Source organism: Manacus vitellinus, unplaced genomic scaffold, assembly GCF_001715985.3.
Source record: "Manacus vitellinus isolate BGI_N305 unplaced genomic scaffold, ASM171598v3 scaffold_29_pilon, whole genome shotgun sequence".
Taxonomy (NCBI): domain Eukaryota; kingdom Metazoa; phylum Chordata; class Aves; order Passeriformes; family Pipridae; genus Manacus; species Manacus vitellinus.
In genome coordinates this window covers 9,626,151-9,643,428 of record NW_021940207.1, presented here as the reverse complement: position 1 = coordinate 9,643,428, position 17,278 = coordinate 9,626,151, and the positions used below count along the sequence as shown (strand labels likewise).

Sequence of the window (17,278 nt, the reverse complement as noted above, 5' to 3'; positions counted from 1 at the left end):
CTTCTCCCTACAGGGAGCTGAGATGCTGATAATGACGATTTGCTCTCAGTTACACCATGTGCAGGGAACTGAACTGCCAGTGCATGAAGTGCTGCTGAGTCTAAAAGCAACAAAGAGGACAGTTTGACCACTAACTGAAGGCCTTTTTTGGAACTTAATTAAACAGTACAAGCAGAATAGTACATTAAAGCATAGCTGGAAAATATAGTTGAAGAGTCACATTCTGGAGTACTAATAAATCTGTGCTATCTCTGGATGATACTCCAGTAATGGGTAGCACATGACTTGTCCCATACAGAAGTAAAGCTCTCCTTCTAGTCATGTGGGAAGTGAAATGATCTTTAAAATCTTCTTAATCCTTTTAAATCTGTGTTATTCTCAAAATAAGCCCACTTTTCATTGGTAAATAGAGAAAATCTTGTTAAAAGTATGTGATGAGTGAAATAACTGTAGACTGCCATTAAATGTTTCCAAACAGACAAGGTTCCATCTATGACTGAAGTTCAGACAGGAAACACAACTGCCTTTGGTGTTACTGAAATCTGGTAAACCTCAATTCTCTTGTCAGCTATCCCAGTCCTCAGCCACATCCAGCTGATTACTTGGAGCACAGGAAAAATCAGCAGCTGTGTTTCACAGGACAAGGGGCAATGCATTTACAAGTATTTGTAACACTTTCAGGGCTTCTTTTTTTTTTGTTAGGTTCATGTTTCCTGTGCCACGACTGCAGAGCAGAACCCCTGTTCCCCTGCTGCACTGCAGTTCAACACTCATTGTGCCAGTGATATGAACTCTAGGCTTCTACTGTTTGCAAACAGGTTCAAGCAGTCAGGCTTCACAGCCACTGAAAAGCAGAACTATTTTAAGAAAGAAGTGTTAAAATAGGAGAGCTACATTCAAACAGTTTTAGACCCCACAGCCTTTTCCTCAGTGAGTTTATGGGTACGCAATTTCTAAAAGAAGCACAGAGAAACAAACACACTTCCCCACAGCTTGGCCACTACTGATGGTCAGTCAGCTACATGGTCACCTATAGGTATCACACAAAGTAGACATGTTGCAGTGCATGCTAACTTATGGAAAAATGAGCACCTAGCTGTGCTTCTTCAGGCTGGGTATCCAATGCCACAAATCGGAGTCTTCCGTAACTCAGGGAGGTGCAGTGAAGGTCCTGTCTAGATACCTTCAGATTCATGTCTTTCTTCCAATGTGGAATACAGGTTTGGCTTTTAAACATCTCTTTTTCAGTTATCTCAGCTCTCAGTAAAAGTTCCCTCTTTTTTTATCCCGTGGGTACCCTTTCTAAGCTTTCATTTTCAAGGTGTGTGATTTCTCAAGAGATCCTCCTCAGGCCATACAGCTCCGCCACCTTCACTCTGTAGCAAAGAAATAAAGATAAACCTACTTTCCATTAACTCCCCAGGGAAAAACTATTCTGTCTTTGAGAAAGTGTCTGGTCTCATTAGTTCCTCAACAGCAGGAAGCTGAAAGAAGCTCTTGCAGAGATGTAGCCAGCTCATCACTGAAAGCTCTGCATTCATGTACTCTTTACTTCACACTAAGAGTTTACACAAAGCGCTGGTCTTTCAAGACATCTGGCACAGATTGGAGCCTCTCCTCTACAAGAGAAAGAAAGCTGTTGAAGATTTCAGGTCCCAGTTCTCAATTTTGCTTGGCTCCCTTGTTTAGTACGTGATGGAGAACGCTCATCTGACTTAGACGTGCTCATCTGACTTGGCGCTATCATGAAAGCCACTGAGATAACAAAGAATCTCTGTTAAGGGATGGCTCATTTGGGGAGTTTTCTTTTGGTGAAAGGTCCTAATCCACAATTCAGCTTTTGAAACTGAAGTCTGGAACCTGGACCTATGACTCAGTGTTAAGACTGTGTCATTTTCACTTTAACATTTCTATTAACGGAAGAGTCTCTACAGCCACTAATTTTCTACCAGGTACTCTCTTACTGATTCATGAATTCAGAGTGGTATTTTTTCCCCTACAACCTAAATGCACTCACAAAAAATTTCTTGGAAATTAGAGGACTGCAGTAAATATCTATGAGATTTATGTCACCAACTGTAATAACAATACATCCTCTATTACTGACCAAAATGCAAACCAACTGCTTATTCTTTCCTATGTGGAATAATTCAAAAATACTGACCTCGATGACTCAAGACTTAATCAAAAAACCCACAGCTGCTCCTAAAAATAATTATCTTCTTTGCAGATGTGGCAGATGGTGCTACATCAACTAAGATGAGGTAATTTAAAGAATTCCCCAGGTTATCACTAAAGAAAATTAATCTTGTGAAACAATATCAGAAACTTCAATTTTCTACTATCTTGAACAAACATAACCAGCTTCCAAAAACTCACTCTTCAATCATCATTCCTAAGGAGTAATCTCAATAAATAAATGACCATTATATATATTTTTTGAATCAATCATATTACAACCTACTGCTTTTCATCTTTACATTATGATTCCTAATCTCGGCATTTTGAACATACAAAACATACTGATCCATGAAAAAGATAATGTTGAAGGAAGTGAACTGAATGAACACAGTGAGATTTCCCAATGCAATTAACTCCAAGCTATAGTGAGATACATTTCTAATGTTTTGTTAATATTTCTACTGAACACCATGAACAACAAAAAAGGGATGAATATCATTTTGAAATAGAAGCGAAAGCACAGTAAAATACCTCAGCATATTCTTACCCTTACCCTCACAAATAAACCCAAAAGCTAGTCAGAAACTGAGGAAGGTAGTCAGCTTAATCCAGACCCTAAGCAAGAAGCAGTTTTGAAAGGCATGCAGTGTTCAAACAACACCTCCTAACTTCAAAGCCTTTTTGAAGTGGACAGACTAGTTACACTCTTTCCTCAGGCTACCTTTCAGATCTTACAGTTTTAAAATTTACCTTTACGTGTAAACAGGTCAGCAAAGTCACTAGGAGCAAAACCTTTAGATATAACAGTGTCAAAGTTACTATTCTAATCCATATAAATGGTTTTTATTCAGTCTGGACCATGTGTATACTTCAATCAGAGCACAGATGGTTAGTCAAACAGATGCTCTATAAATACCTCAAACAAATGTCTTTCTGATTTTGTTATGGATTTGGAATCCATGTGCAGAATATAATCACTGGCAATATCAGGATCTCATCTTGTAAGGTATTCATAGACTTGTTTCAGTCTCCCGTGGCTGCTATTGACTTCACTTGGAACTGAAAATACTGAATACTTCTTCTCATTGTCTATGCAGTCTAACAGGTTCTTGGGTTTTACAGATCAGTTCACTAAAAAGACTCAAAGTTTAAGGGCTTTATATTCAGATTGCTCATTTCACAGTGTCTATTGGGTTCTCTTGATTTGCATTTCATTTTTTATCAGTGATACAGCTGCAAACAGGCCAGGTCCTTAGCTACATGCTGATGAAAAACAGAAGCAGAGAAAAGACAACGCATGCTAAGGTGCACTTCACAATGCTGAAAGAGCCCTGAATTACCTTTATTCTGCTCCAAATTAAAAAAGTAAACAAATCTAGAAGCCTCTGTAAGCAGTAGCAATTATTACCCTTCTTTCAAATCATGTTTTTAAAATATTATAAAAGAACAGTCAAGTTTTACTAAAGAATAAATGTAAACAAATTAACTGAATTTTATATGATCTACTTAGAAATATTCCTTCCTTCCTGTATTTACTGATTGAATTACTAAAGAAAAAATAACAAGGCTTTATGTACAAGTCTGACAAACTCCTCCACATTTAATAGTTATGGCAGGATATATTCAGTTGAGAGAGCTGACAATCAAACCAAAGAGTTGGCACTCAGGAGCTGAATGACGGATGATTGGGTTGGTGGTTTGGGATTTCAGCAGCTTACTGACAGAATCAACCCAATACAAACTGGCTTTTGCACTCAGCTGATAGGCCTGCCTTTTTCCCACCTACCCCTGGATTTGACATGGCTTTAGGATAATTCCTGATGGACCTTTGTTATGCTGGTAAAATGGCTACTTACTAAGGAAACTTTCTAGAAAGAACAGGCTTGGACCCATGGCAGAAGAGGCTACAGACAAGGCACACGAGGGACTGTGAGGTCTCTCCCTGGTGGGGTGTGTAAGGCAATGACAGAAAATGCCTAGAATGATTTGTAGGTAACAACAGCTTCTGCAGAGTTCCTGATTTGGAGGATTTTATAGCAGGTACGAAAAGATGTCCTGAATCAACAACTAGGGACCAGGCAAGGTCAGATGAAGAAGAATGACTGAACCTGGGAAAGATTAAGGAACAGACCCTTAAATTCAGGGAGTGCTAAAGGACTGCATCTTATGGAGATGGATTGAAAGGCAACTAAGGCTGCTTTTCTGCCCCAAATGCAAGGAGCTTATACTCAGGTCTGGACTACCAGCCAGGTGGGAAACAAAGGCACTCTTGAGGGTTCAACTGCAGGAAAGAAATCTTGTTAAAGGAAGGATTCTTCAAACCAATTAGTCTGCACGTATATAACTTAAGTGAGCAGTGCTGACCAGGAAGAGGATTTTAGAGAGATGTAGACTGAATTAATGACAAACAGGCATTACAGAAGCATTAGAATAAGGCAGTTTTATTCCCTCTACAGCAAAAGCAATAGGTTTGCTACTATTTGAGCCTACTAAGTCAGAAAGAAACAATATAAAATCTGAAATATTCTTAAAAAGATGACCCACAAAAATTCCTTATTCACTTAGCATATATAGCTGTAGTGTAGAACAGTACTTGTCCTCATGCTATAGAAAGGAGGCAAAGGAGGAAACACTTGTTTTTCCTCTCCAGCAAGAATGTTCATGACTGTGTATTTATTAAGCAACTTATATTATTACTGTTCTTTCAATGGCAATGCCTATTCTTAATATAGATTATGTTGTTAGTGCAGTACAATGTAATAGTCCAAGTGTGTGATGTTATTTATCTTCTTCCTTTAAAAATAATGGAAAAAACATTGTGACACAGCTGGAAACTGGTGAAACTTGGTCCAAGTTAAATACATAACAAATGTGCAAGCAGCTCCTGCAGATTTCAACTAGAAATGGAAATTCTCAGCATTTTTCCAGATGAAATCAAAGATGTTGCAAATTAGACTTTCGTGCCATAAAGCACTGGGTAATTTTTCCAAGTCTGTTTTATATGTTTCTTGTATTTAAAAACTTGTGTTCACTGACTGCTCCTCTCCTTCTTATGCTGTGCACAAACTGTCAGCTGGGCATTTCAGGAGAACCAGTGGAATGTGACATAGGAAGATACCAGTGTTTTTATGTGGAGGATGTAAATCTTGGCTTAACTAGTTTAAATATTTTTTGACATCTTTTTATATTATATAGCCAAACTTCACAGTCAAGCTTCTCAACCAGCTTTTGTTATCAACCCATGCAGCACGATTCTCATTTGGCACATCGGAGAAACAACAGTCAAATACTGACAAAACAGGCCTCAAAGCACAGCACATGCAATCAAGTATTTCACTATCTGACAACTTTTTTTAAAGGGTTACCTTTTAAAGATATTTATAAATCTACTTTATAAAAGCTTTTCACTAATCCTATTCAAGACAGATACTGAACAATTCTGAAAGGAAGAAAAATGTGACAAAGATGTTCATAACTTAAAAGTAAATGTGTATGTCATGATTTTATTTGAATAGAAAATGCATGTAGCTAATCAAAACTTGCTAGCTGTTCCCATGTTTTCTTTTTTAGATTGATTACAAATCAAATAGATTGTACAAGTGTAATTGAAATGTGGTAGGTAGTCAGGATTATGTGCGTGATCAGAAGGTGAACATTGCTTTCATCCTTTTAATGGAACGTTTCTAATGTTTGGCAGACTTTCTGAAATTCTTTGTATCCACTCTCCTCAGAAATAATAAATCTGGCTTTGGAATCATGAGATTAAGAAAGGGTTGACTTGTCCACAGACATTTAAGGGAAAAGCATGGTAATTTCGCAGTGTTGCAGCATCACTTTCAGCTACTTTAAAAAGGTAAAGGGCAAAGCTGTTAGTTAAAAGGGACTGGTGATACTGGAAAACCAAATTTTTCAACAGAGAATCAGAATTATGGAACAGGTTAGGGTCTTGGAAAAAGCAAAGTTTGTGTATGACAAGCCAAGTGGCCATAATATCATGCTGTACAGTGCTAATACAAATCATGAGAACTGACTTCAGCATAGTGTAGCTGAAGATGCACTTCTCCATAGGACAAAAGTAAATGATTCTGAATACTAGAGGAAATTATAACAAAATATTTCTTCCAAATGCCTGAAGAGTCCCCAGCCAGTTGTAAGCCACAGAACAGTAAAGCATAACATCTTATTTCTTTTCCCCTTTTTTTTTTTTTTTTTTTGTTGGGGGGGTTTTGGGAGCTGCATTTCTGCCAATGCCCAAGGATTTAATTGATATTCTTCCATAGAGAATCTACTCTTCTTCCTCTGTTCTCAGAAATAACATCACCCAATTCTAACATAATTTCTATAGCTGTAAAAATGAAGGCAATTCGTCGTCTACTGTCATTAATTTCTTTGGTCAGGCAGCTTCACCAACATATTTATATATTGAAAAAATAGTTGGTCAAAATGACACTATATAGTTGTAATGTTGGTCCCTACTAAACTCAATTTCATTACAGTAAATATTTTACTTTCAGAAGTACCTATCTAGTAAATGTATTATTTCTTCAACTCTATTCAGTTTTCCAACCCTTTTTATTTGAAAGAAAGTCAAGTTGGTTTAGATTCCTGCTAAATCTTTCAAAACATTGTTTACGATTATAATAGAGCTCAGAAAGCAATATGTTTTTACCTTGACTAATGACACCAGAAAAATAAAACAATAGTCCAAATATAAGTGTTTTCATCTGAAATATTCATAGAAATTTCCTATTCTCTTGAATCCAGTATTGTTTCTATGACCACCTGCAGTTACATTCATAAACTATCTAGTTAAAATGTCAGAGTACATTCTGGTTATTTTAATGCCAAGGAATACATTCTGTCATTGCTTATTCACAACAAATCTTATTTTAACATATTTTACATGCCTGAAATATTCCCAAGCAATTCTGATTTACTACTAATATCCCAAAGGAATACAAATCTTATAAATTTTGATGCTATGTTAATGTCAATAAATACAATCTGTGATAACATAGAAAACAAGACCTCAAAACCCACTTGCTTAAATTTTTTTTTTTTTAAAAAAAAGCATAACCGCATTCTCAAAGATGTGAACAAAATGAAGCTGCTTTTAATTAACTTCTAATATGATGAAACATGCTTTTGTATAATTCTGTCAAGATACTGCAAACATTGTCTTTGGTTTAGCTTGCTTCAATCTGTGAAACCTGTAATGTGATTAACAGGATTGAGTGGATTGATAAAGGCAACATTCTCAATTTCTTCCTCACTTACACCAGCACAAGGAAAGCATGAGATTTCAGTCCAAGAAATTATGATTGAGCTTTTTTGGCAAGACGAATCTTTCTTCTTTCTACCCCTAAATCTACTGCCTTTCTAACTCTACATAAGGAATGTAGGACATTATCTCTGAGAGTCTAACAGTGAATCAGGTCAATGAGTTATTAATTTAATTAATCTGATTTTTTCCCTTGGTGATACGATGTAGGTAAACAGGGACTGCTTTGCAATGAACTTCAGATTAACCATAAAACTGTTGTGATACCTGGGCTTGAAATGGTTACCTTGTTCACAGTGGGATGCACAAGGTCCAGCAGCACTGTCTGCACCACTGAGCTCAGGTTAAGCTCTCAGAGAACCTTACCAGTACCTGCAGTGTGATTCCATGAGTACTTGCTAAATGAGTATTCCTGCATTTACACCTGATGCAAAAATACACCAGACTATGTGTAGACATGAATATTTAGTCATCCACTCAGCAGGAGAGGATTTGGTTGCAGAGAATCTGAAAGAGATTAAGTTGCTCTTCGATGCCACTTGCTCTTTTTTCATGCTTGGTCCTTGCAGATAGAAGTGTTTTATCAGATGTTAGCTCAGGGACAGACAAGTTCACTTGCATCACAGCCTGGGAAAGCTCCTACAGTAACTTCAGTGGAACTGACTCTGAGGTTGTATCCTACTGGATGAACAAAATCGGTGTCTAAATTGAGCAGATGTATCACAACCATTAGCTTATCCAGGTTTCTATTTAAAAATAAAAACACTATGGCAGCATGGATTTTTTGTGGTTTGTAATGCACCCAGAAGTCCCAAAAAAGTACGAAGGAAGCTGAAAGAAAGTACTCACTGTCTCCAGGGCAGAGATGTTACTCTGCTTCAGCAGAGCCCAGGAACAGCCAAGCTCTTTCTATTAACTTCATTTAGAGTAGAGCTTGCCTCTTGTTCTATGCCTTTGGGTGTGTTTAAGTTTTACTCTGATCAACACTGCAAAGTCTAAGTTCTTTCAATTCAGATGGTCAAAGAAAAGGTATGCACTTAAATCCAGGTTTTGCATAATTATTATTGTTTTATTAGTGGGGAATCTCTTTAACAACTTCAGCTAGAGAAAAACAGTATAATACAGAGGTCTAGTTCTGTGTATCCAAAAGCAACCCATGCAAAGTAAACGTGGCCCTATGGCCTCTTTGTTTGTTTTAATTACTGGATTTGGATTAATATTTGTATTTATATTATGTGTTTATGGTCTTTCACTATTTTTTTTAATAGTTACTCAATTATTTTTCTAATACACTATACCTTAAAAGCCTCACCCTTACAAGTCTTGCCTTCTGAATCAGAAAAATCACCTGTTGCAAATACATGCATACTTATAAATCAGTTTTACTTGTATGAAATAAAAATCTGCTACTGATGGTAGTACAAAAAGACACCTCTCTCCTATAGTCAGTTGTGCTGTTCCATAATGTACAGTATTGATTTCCATAATCTTACAACTTTGGCTATACTTGTAAAAGTACCAAAACTTGGTGCTTGGTAACTACACTAACATTTAAATTACATCCTGTGAACATTGATACGGTTCATATATGCTACTTTCAGGAATGTGCATAATGTGACCATGGGATTTCACTGAATTTATGGCACATATTATGTTTAGGATTGAATTTATTGGCAGACACAATGTGATCACTTAACTAAGCTCCTTAATAGCCATGCTATTACTTCTGTATTTTTATATATTCAAGAAGCAATTATTTTTTATTCCTATTGAGTGAAGGGTCTTATTCCAGACTTTATGTAAGGATAATGAGTTTTCATTTCAACATAACAGCACACAAACCTTTTCCTTTTAAAAATAAATGACCTGTTCATTTTTATTAGATGTCTACAGTGGTAAAACACATTTTTCACTGAGAAGGAAGACACTGCCCTGACAACATAGAAGAGGAACAATCTATAAGCATGTTGTTGAACCATTACCCTGCTGACTTGATCTCTTCCCTTTTCAAATTGAAATAGCACAGGCAGTTATAAATTAATCTTGGGGGAAAAGGATTTGGACTTAATTTAAACACAGTTTTGAAAACCGAGACATCATTTCTTTCTTTCTTTAATATTCTGAAGAGCCACTGCATGTAATGAACAGCTCCACTGCTGATGGAGTGCCTGTAGATGAAATTCTGATAACTATGCAATCTCACAGGGACTACATGAGGACCACAGAGGTTTTTCACTGCTGGAAGAAAATCCAGTCCCATGGAACTCTGTGCACCTTTCTATTTAAAAAGTTTAAACTATACCACAACAATGTCTTAGTTCAATGAATTCTGGCTTTCCAGCAATTCATATAATAGATCAAAACTTTTCCAGAAAACAAAAAAGCTCCCCTAACACTTGAAAGCTGGTTATTGCAAGTGCCTGGAGCCAGATTAGGATGGAGCGTGGAGGGCAGGACCCAGTGTTAAAAGTGACTGCTGAGGGTTATACAGGACTTGTTGGCTGGTTCTGAATTTCAATAGCAGGGAAATATAAACTGCAGCATAAAGTTCTGTGTTAGAAGTTTTAGAAAAGTCCTTTCTCTTTCAGCGATAAATTAAATTTGATCAAGACTTAGAAAGGAAACTTTGTTACATAGCACTCAAGAATAATTAGACATATAATAAATTGTGATGCCATAACCAAGAGGAAACATAGCTTTGATAAAAAACACCAACTACCTATTATGTGCCATGGGCATTGGCAGTAGCCAGATATTTAATAATAATCAGGCAAATCTTGAAGTGAAGAAAATTAATGATGGAAACTAAAAAGAATAATTAAAACCATCCAGAAGTTTTAAAATTCAAAATCGGCACCAAATAAATCCCAGCAATCGTAGTATTAATCTTCATGTGCTAAATCTGTAGTTCTTATAAAAAGAAAACCAGAAATATGCAGTACAGTTTTTTCTCTCTGTTTTCAGTGAAGCAGGAGGAAGGGTAGGTGTACTGTACACGCAGTCTGAAGCATTTGAATCCACTGATAAGCAAAGAGATTTTTAAAAAATTCGGGAAAACCCCCCCACAAGTTTCTGACACTGAGGTCTGGATAGATGTGAAGTTTTTCAAAGTGCATCATCCCCATGGGTGCCAGGCAGGCTTTCCCTTCCCGCTTCTCCCCAGAGAGCACAGCCAGGAGCCTGCACAACACACCAGGAGAGGGGGAGCTGCTGCTTCATTTTATTCAGGGAGTTGGTAATTAAACCTATTGTTTTGCTGTAGAAATTTAATTATTTTTTCTTCTTCTTTTGAGAAAAAACCTAAAACTGCCTGTTCTGAGTGACTGCTCAAAACTGCGTGGCTCTTAGTGCTTGCATTCCTGGTCCCTCATGTTGAAGCTGCTTCTCCACTGTTAATTAAGTAAATACTGTCCCTGAGAGGCAGCTGCAGCACTCCAGTTGAGCAGTATACCTTGAGGGAACACTGCTGGGATCCCTGTTGATCCCAGGTTGGTATCCTCAATGGAGTGAGCTTTCTCAGCCTCCTCTCCTCCCCAGCACCTCTAGCACACAACTGTGCTGTCTAAATATGGGGCTTCTGGCTGCAGGTGCCAATCATGGCTTAAAATGTTGTTCTTTAGAGGGTGTTCTTAGACACAGGTTTAGGGAATGACGGTTGCCTGAGAAGGGACCTGAACCAGATTTAGTGCTAGGGTTCATTATCCACAGTGCTGATAAAGGCTCCCACCAGTTTATGCCCTGCTCCCTCCTTCTCAGGGAGTAGCTGAAGAAACAAGATGTAATAAGAAAGACTAAAGTGATTAATATAGGGCTGAGGAAGGAGATGGCAAAACCTCCATGGCCTAATGAGTGTGCCTACAGCAATTAATGGAAGGAGTCATAGCCTAAATGATACATAAAATGAACAGCATAACAACAAATTGTGGATGTTTCAAACTGTCACCTACAGTTGTCAGTGTTTCTCAAGTCTATACTAGGGGAAGGATATTTGAAGAAGGAGAGGATTGAACTAAGAAGGACAAGGGTTGATACATATTGGCAGACTGAAAGGACACTATTACAAGCATTGCAGTCAGATAGGGGAGAAGTGATGCATGGAATTGGAGCAGGAACAGAAAGAGGAGATTAATGAAATGTTTTCTGGAAAAGAAGTCTGAAGTTCACGTGGGAGGCTAAGGTAAGGTGGATTAAAGAATTCAAAACAGATGAGATTGGTATACTAAAGGAAAAAGCAGAGATGCAAGCCTGGAAATAAGCAGTAGGGTTTTGTCACTATAGTGCATATTTCGTTAGTGAAACAGCATGGAAATTATATAGTTAATTTCTTTACAACTTCTGCAAGTTTCCTTCTTCCTGTTACCCACAGTCCTGCTCCTCACGCGATAAGAATCCTCATCCACAGACTTATAACCTTTGACAATTTAAGTTCCTTCTGGTTTCAGCTGATTTTTTTCTCCCCTGACCTCACTGAAAGAAAGTATCTCTGAGAATTGTTGCATATGTTTAACAACACAGGTTAACCAGGTTAATGAACTGTTTAAAGTAAATCCCCATGAAAACAGGGCACAGCATGTTGTTTCAAGAATTCCCACCACTGACAATCAAACTAGCATTGTAAGAAGTTGGTGAATGTTGAAAATTACCAGAGAGCATTAGATAAATTTTCTGGCCACTCCACTCATAACATCTGGCAAATTCATCTGCTAATTTGCAAATGAAAAGAATACCCAGCAAGTATTAAACTGATTCCTCTGGTTGGGCTGAAGTACTGGTTCTGCATGAGTGCATAAAAACAAATTTCATCCTCATATGTGACACCAGCTGCTGTTCTAATGCATGTAGTTGTCTTGATAATGAGAGTTCTGACATTACACTCTTGTTCAGGGGATTTCTTTATTTGCCCTCTTTTATTTAAATAATACTTGTAATACACTTAGCTCTCTTTTACTCACAGAGGTGGAAAAATCTGGAGAACATTCCTGTAAGCTTTGTGGCCTCTGTGCTCAGTCTCACTAAACAGCCCCCATTATCCCAAGAAGTTGTCTTCACTTATTTCATTTCACTCATCACTGACAATTCTTCAAAATAAATTTTTAGTATCGAGTCTTGTTTATGTGCTGCTGTTCTGTCTGTTTTATTTTATTTTTGTTGACGTTCTGTTTTCTTTAATGATTTATTCAAATTAATTGTTATCTGTAGCTTAGTCCCACTGCTGTTGTGGAGTCTTTGCCTGCAATCTTGTCTCCTTAAAGGATCAAAGTTTTATTTGATTCACTCCTAAAAGCATCTTAGTACAAATCCACCAAATCTGATTTCTCTGTTACACAAGATCCAGGCTGCTTTGCTGGACCACAAGAGCAGCTGTGAGCTTTGCCTGTGACATAGTGTTGGCTGTGTAAGTGCCCAGCGGCACTGAGTGTGAGCCACATGCCTGCTGCCTGTAAGGGAGCCCTGGTCCAGACCTGGCTTTTGGGTCTCCTCTCAACTTTGAATATCCCAACTTACTTCTTTACATCTGCAGTCACCCCTAGCATGTTCATCAAATATAAACAATGCTTGGTTTCCAACAGGATCCTGTAAAACCAGTAAGGCTTTTTTCAGCCATTCTTTGTGCAGTATGTGCCACACACCAGGTATTACTGAGATGTAGCACAGATCATTTCGTGGTGCTGATACAACACCTCTTGCAGAGCAGAGCAATTTTTTCAGAAACAGTCAGACTTTCTTTGGGCTTGTCTTTTTCACTTTTTAGAACAGAAAAACTGCTACTTCTCATCTCTGTTGAGTGGATATACATTTTAATTCTTCTGAATTACCATTCAGTCTAATGTTGTTTCTAAGACCTAGTGCTGCTTCCAATTTTGAATTGAAAAACATTTTTAATTCCTCTGTTTCTTTCTAGTATTCACACAAAAGGTGTAGATGCCAGTCTGAAAGAGACGTCTGAAGACTTTTATTTGTCAGTTAATATTACTGTCAGATACACAGGGTTGGCCAAAAATTGCATATGTGTATGGGTTTACTTTCATAAGCTTGAGCAGAGAAACTGCGGTTTTACCAAAAGGGGTGGTTGTATGTCCTTAGGCTTCTGTGCAACAGCATTCCAGATAGTCACTGAGTAACAAAGGGGACAGAAACACATAAATTCCTGCCTCATATGTAAAAAGTTCTAGCATTTTTTATTCCTGTCTCTCGCCTGAAGAGGCAAAGTGCAAGCTGGTATGCTTAAGATATTAATATGGAGGGGGGGGTTCCCTCCACCATAAAAACAATAAACTAAACAAAAACACCCACCACAAACAAACAAAAACTCCCAAACAATAAATCGTTATAGACCACATTTTCAGCTTCCCAACTGCAACCTGCACCAAAAATGTCTTTTAGCTGCTTGAAGAAAAAGTGGCAGCTACCAATTCTGTGCAGTTCTCTGCAGCTGCTCATCTGACCCCCAGGCTGAGTGTTCACTGCAAGCTACTGCTAGAAATGCTAACTTATCAGTGGATGCCCAAAGGCCACTCTCCTGCCCTGCTGTGCTCCGCAGTAACTGTTGGCATCCACACCCAGGGCTTACATTTTTTGCCTTCAGATATGGAAGCCAAAGGAAGGGAAGGCCCTGAGCAGGAATTAATATGCACCCTGAGTTTGTGCTGGACTCGGGGACTGATCATAATGTGGGATAGGCAAGTCAGCAAGTGGGCAGAGCTGTGGCCTTGGTTTAGGAAGATGTGTGTAGGTGGGTAAGATCAGGCATGAACAGCCACAGAAACAGGTCAGTGCCTGAAATGATTCTGAAGGGAAGATGCAAAATACATTTGATTTATAACAGTTTGACAGTGAAAACTTTCTTTGGTGAGGCCTGTAAAGCTAACTCCTAAAAGCTAACATTCATAGTTTGTATTTCTCAACAGCTGCTGTAACTAGATTTCAATTAAAAGTTGCCTAAACATTTTATGATGGGAATAATGAGATGAAGCTGTATGATAACAAGTTATCTGTCCCATGACTTCCCAGGTATGCTTTTTTCACAAGATTTCCTGGTGAAAACAGGAATGACCTGAATGAACTATTCACTGTTCTGGTCACCTTCTTTCCTGGAGTCCTCTGATCCTTATTCACAGACAGAAAGTATGAAGCTTACCACTGTTCAGCAAAGAAAGGTTACCTTGATTAACAAATAACAAGCAGCTGTCCACATACCAGCCTCAGGAGATAAGAGAGATGAAAGAGAGAACTGTGGTTCTTGGTGTAGGGAAGTCTGACTTGCTTAAGCTATGGGAAAAGAATCACTCTTCAGGAAGAAGGAAGAGGTATGTAGCTCACATGAGCAAGATTAGCCTTGGCCTTTTTACAGAAATAGGCAATATTATCTGGGTAATAGGCCTATAGCTGGGATGAAGAGACGAACAGATGGCAGAGCTCTGGAATAGAGTAGTATTGGTTTCCTCAGTTCCTTCTTGCAGTGATGAAAAGCCTAGCAACAATAGTGTGGAGTTGGAAGATGGTTGCATGACTATAAGGAGGTAAATTTGTAAAAATGAGAACAAGACCACAAGCAAGGAAAGCAGCAGCTTGTCTAACTCTTAATATCTTTAAGACTGTCTCTTTGGAATATCTGTTTATCCTGGGGTCAAGACTGCATTCTAGCCAATTTTCCTTGTGGAGTGTGAAATATGGGATGTCATGTCAGATAACCTAAAAGTCTCTTTGGCCTTAAACTCTGTGTCCCTCTCTCTTTCAGATTGTCACTTCCCGTAAAATACTAAAATTTGTACAATCTCTCTGTTATTCAGTGGGCAAAAATTGTATATAAAATTACTAGCCATGACTAACAACAACGAAAGCTAAATCCTTCTCATTTCACCATGAAATGCCAGGGGAGAAATCGTAAAGGATTATTTCTAGATTAGGCAATTCAGATCAAAGTAGAAAAACATTACTAAGCTTTGGTCAGTAAATGTTTATTGATACGAAACACTACTTAATCCACTCTCTCTGAGGGGTTGCTTTAAAGCTTTTTGTCTTCTTCAGGTAAATAAAAGCAATTTCTATCGCAAGTAATTATCACCCACTTAGGCGTTCTCGTGCGTCTCTCCCCCCGCCCCCCTAGCAGTTCCTCTTGCGTGTTCAGGTAGCTATGCGTCGTTTTACTATCTTCCTTTTAAGGCTGTGCTCTCTCCAAACTTTGTTTTTATCGGGTTTTTACCAGTCATTAAGACACTGCACTGGAAGCAACTAAACCAAAACGAATTGTGATAATTTGCAAAATATACTTTTTATCTCTGATAGTCTGTATCATACTCAAATGGTACAATTTCTACAGTATTTGTCTGCCTGCTACCATCAAAATGCAATTTACTTGTGATTGTTAAAAATTACGCTTAACCACATCTCGCATCTCCGGTAGGCTACTGCTATCTGTGCATCCATTTCCGTCTCGAAGGAAGTTTTGCTCTAATCGGTTGTTTGTAACCACTATAAATACATGTTCGTTGGAGCCGGAACAACAGAAGTACAGTGATTTATTATTTTTTTTTTTTAGATTTTTCTTTCAGATAAGAATCTGACTTAGTAGGTTGCGGACACGCGTCGCTGTGATTTAAGCACAATATCCTAAAGGTATTACTAAGCACTAATTAACTTACCGACTCTCTTAAGGCGCTACGGTATGAAAACCAGCTGTTAGGGCAAATTTAGATGACAAAGTCTCTGTTTTTCTTTTCTCCTGTAAGAAAAGCCCTCTAATTCCCGCTCTCCGCGTCGGAGCAAAGCCCCAGCGGGGTGATCACCTCCCGGTGGGTGACCACCTCTCGGCAGGTGCAGCGCGTCCCCCGCCCCTGCGCAGCCCAACGCGAATTCCCGGCGCCGCTCCGCTCCCGGCAGCGGCTCCCGCTCGGCCGCTCCCCTGCGGGCACCGCAGGAGCCCAGCGCGGTCCCTCCGTGACCGCCCGCAGCCCGGGATGCTCCTTTGCCCGCAGCCGGGGATCCTCGGCAGGGGGCGGCTCCTCTCCGGGAGGGTCCCGCGGCGCCCGGCGCGACACTCACCGGGAGCAGCGGGACCCGCGGGCTGCCGGCGCCGAGGCTGGGCGGGCAGGACGGGCGGTGCTGCTGTCGCCCAGCGCGGCGGCCCCGGGCACACGCGGGCGCGGCCCCGAGCGCGCAGGCGGGACGCGCGCGGGAGGGGCGCGGGCCCTACCTGGGGGCGGCGGCGGGGGCTGCCCGGCCATGGCGGGACCGGCGGCGGGACCCCGCTCCGGCGGGGTCCGGGCAGCGACAGCGCGGCCCCGGCGCGCTGCGGCGGCACCTCCCGGCCCTGCCCTCTGCTCACTCCTCCCCCGCCCGCCCCGCCCCTCCCCGTCCCTCCCTCGCGGCCGGCGGGCGAGGCTGCGCTTCCGCGGGGCAGCGCCGCTCCCGGCCCGGGCGAGTGCGGCCACCCGGGGCAGCGCCATCCCCGCACTCTTCGCACCTGCGGGTGCCCGGCCGGGACATGCGGGAGGGATGCAGCGGTCGGGGTCTGTGTCGCTGGAGCGATGTAGCGCCCGCACCGGGATCAGGACGGCCGCACAAGTTGCTGGCGTTGTGCTCTGTCTGCGGTGTGGGAACAAGGACGTGACGGCGAGGTGCTGGGTGACTCCAGCAAGGAATGGGCGATCGTTGCCGAGTCTTCCTTACGAATGTCATGATGTTCTTGGAGCCCCAGCCCAGTAAACCATGTGATTTAAATGACGGGGGTTTCTGTCGATTTAGATGTGAGACTCAAGCATTTAGAAAAGGACCCTACTGAGTAAACTACAACTTAGGTCTTGCTTTAAGCACCTT

At 40.2% G+C, this 17,278-nt stretch overlaps 1 protein-coding gene across 1 annotated transcript in view; it reads right to left on the bottom strand.

The window, feature by feature from the left end:
- Positions 1-17,051, bottom strand: part of SPHKAP (SPHK1 interactor, AKAP domain containing) — a 68,552-nt gene extending 51,501 nt beyond the window's left edge. The window contains exon 1 of the mRNA XM_018075030.2: positions 16,926-17,051. Coding sequence (XP_017930519.2) covers positions 16,926-16,948 — 23 coding nt within the window. The 5' untranslated portion in view covers positions 16,949-17,051. The remainder of the gene's footprint in view (positions 1-16,925) is intronic.
- Between the last annotated feature and the right edge of the window lie 227 nt (positions 17,052-17,278).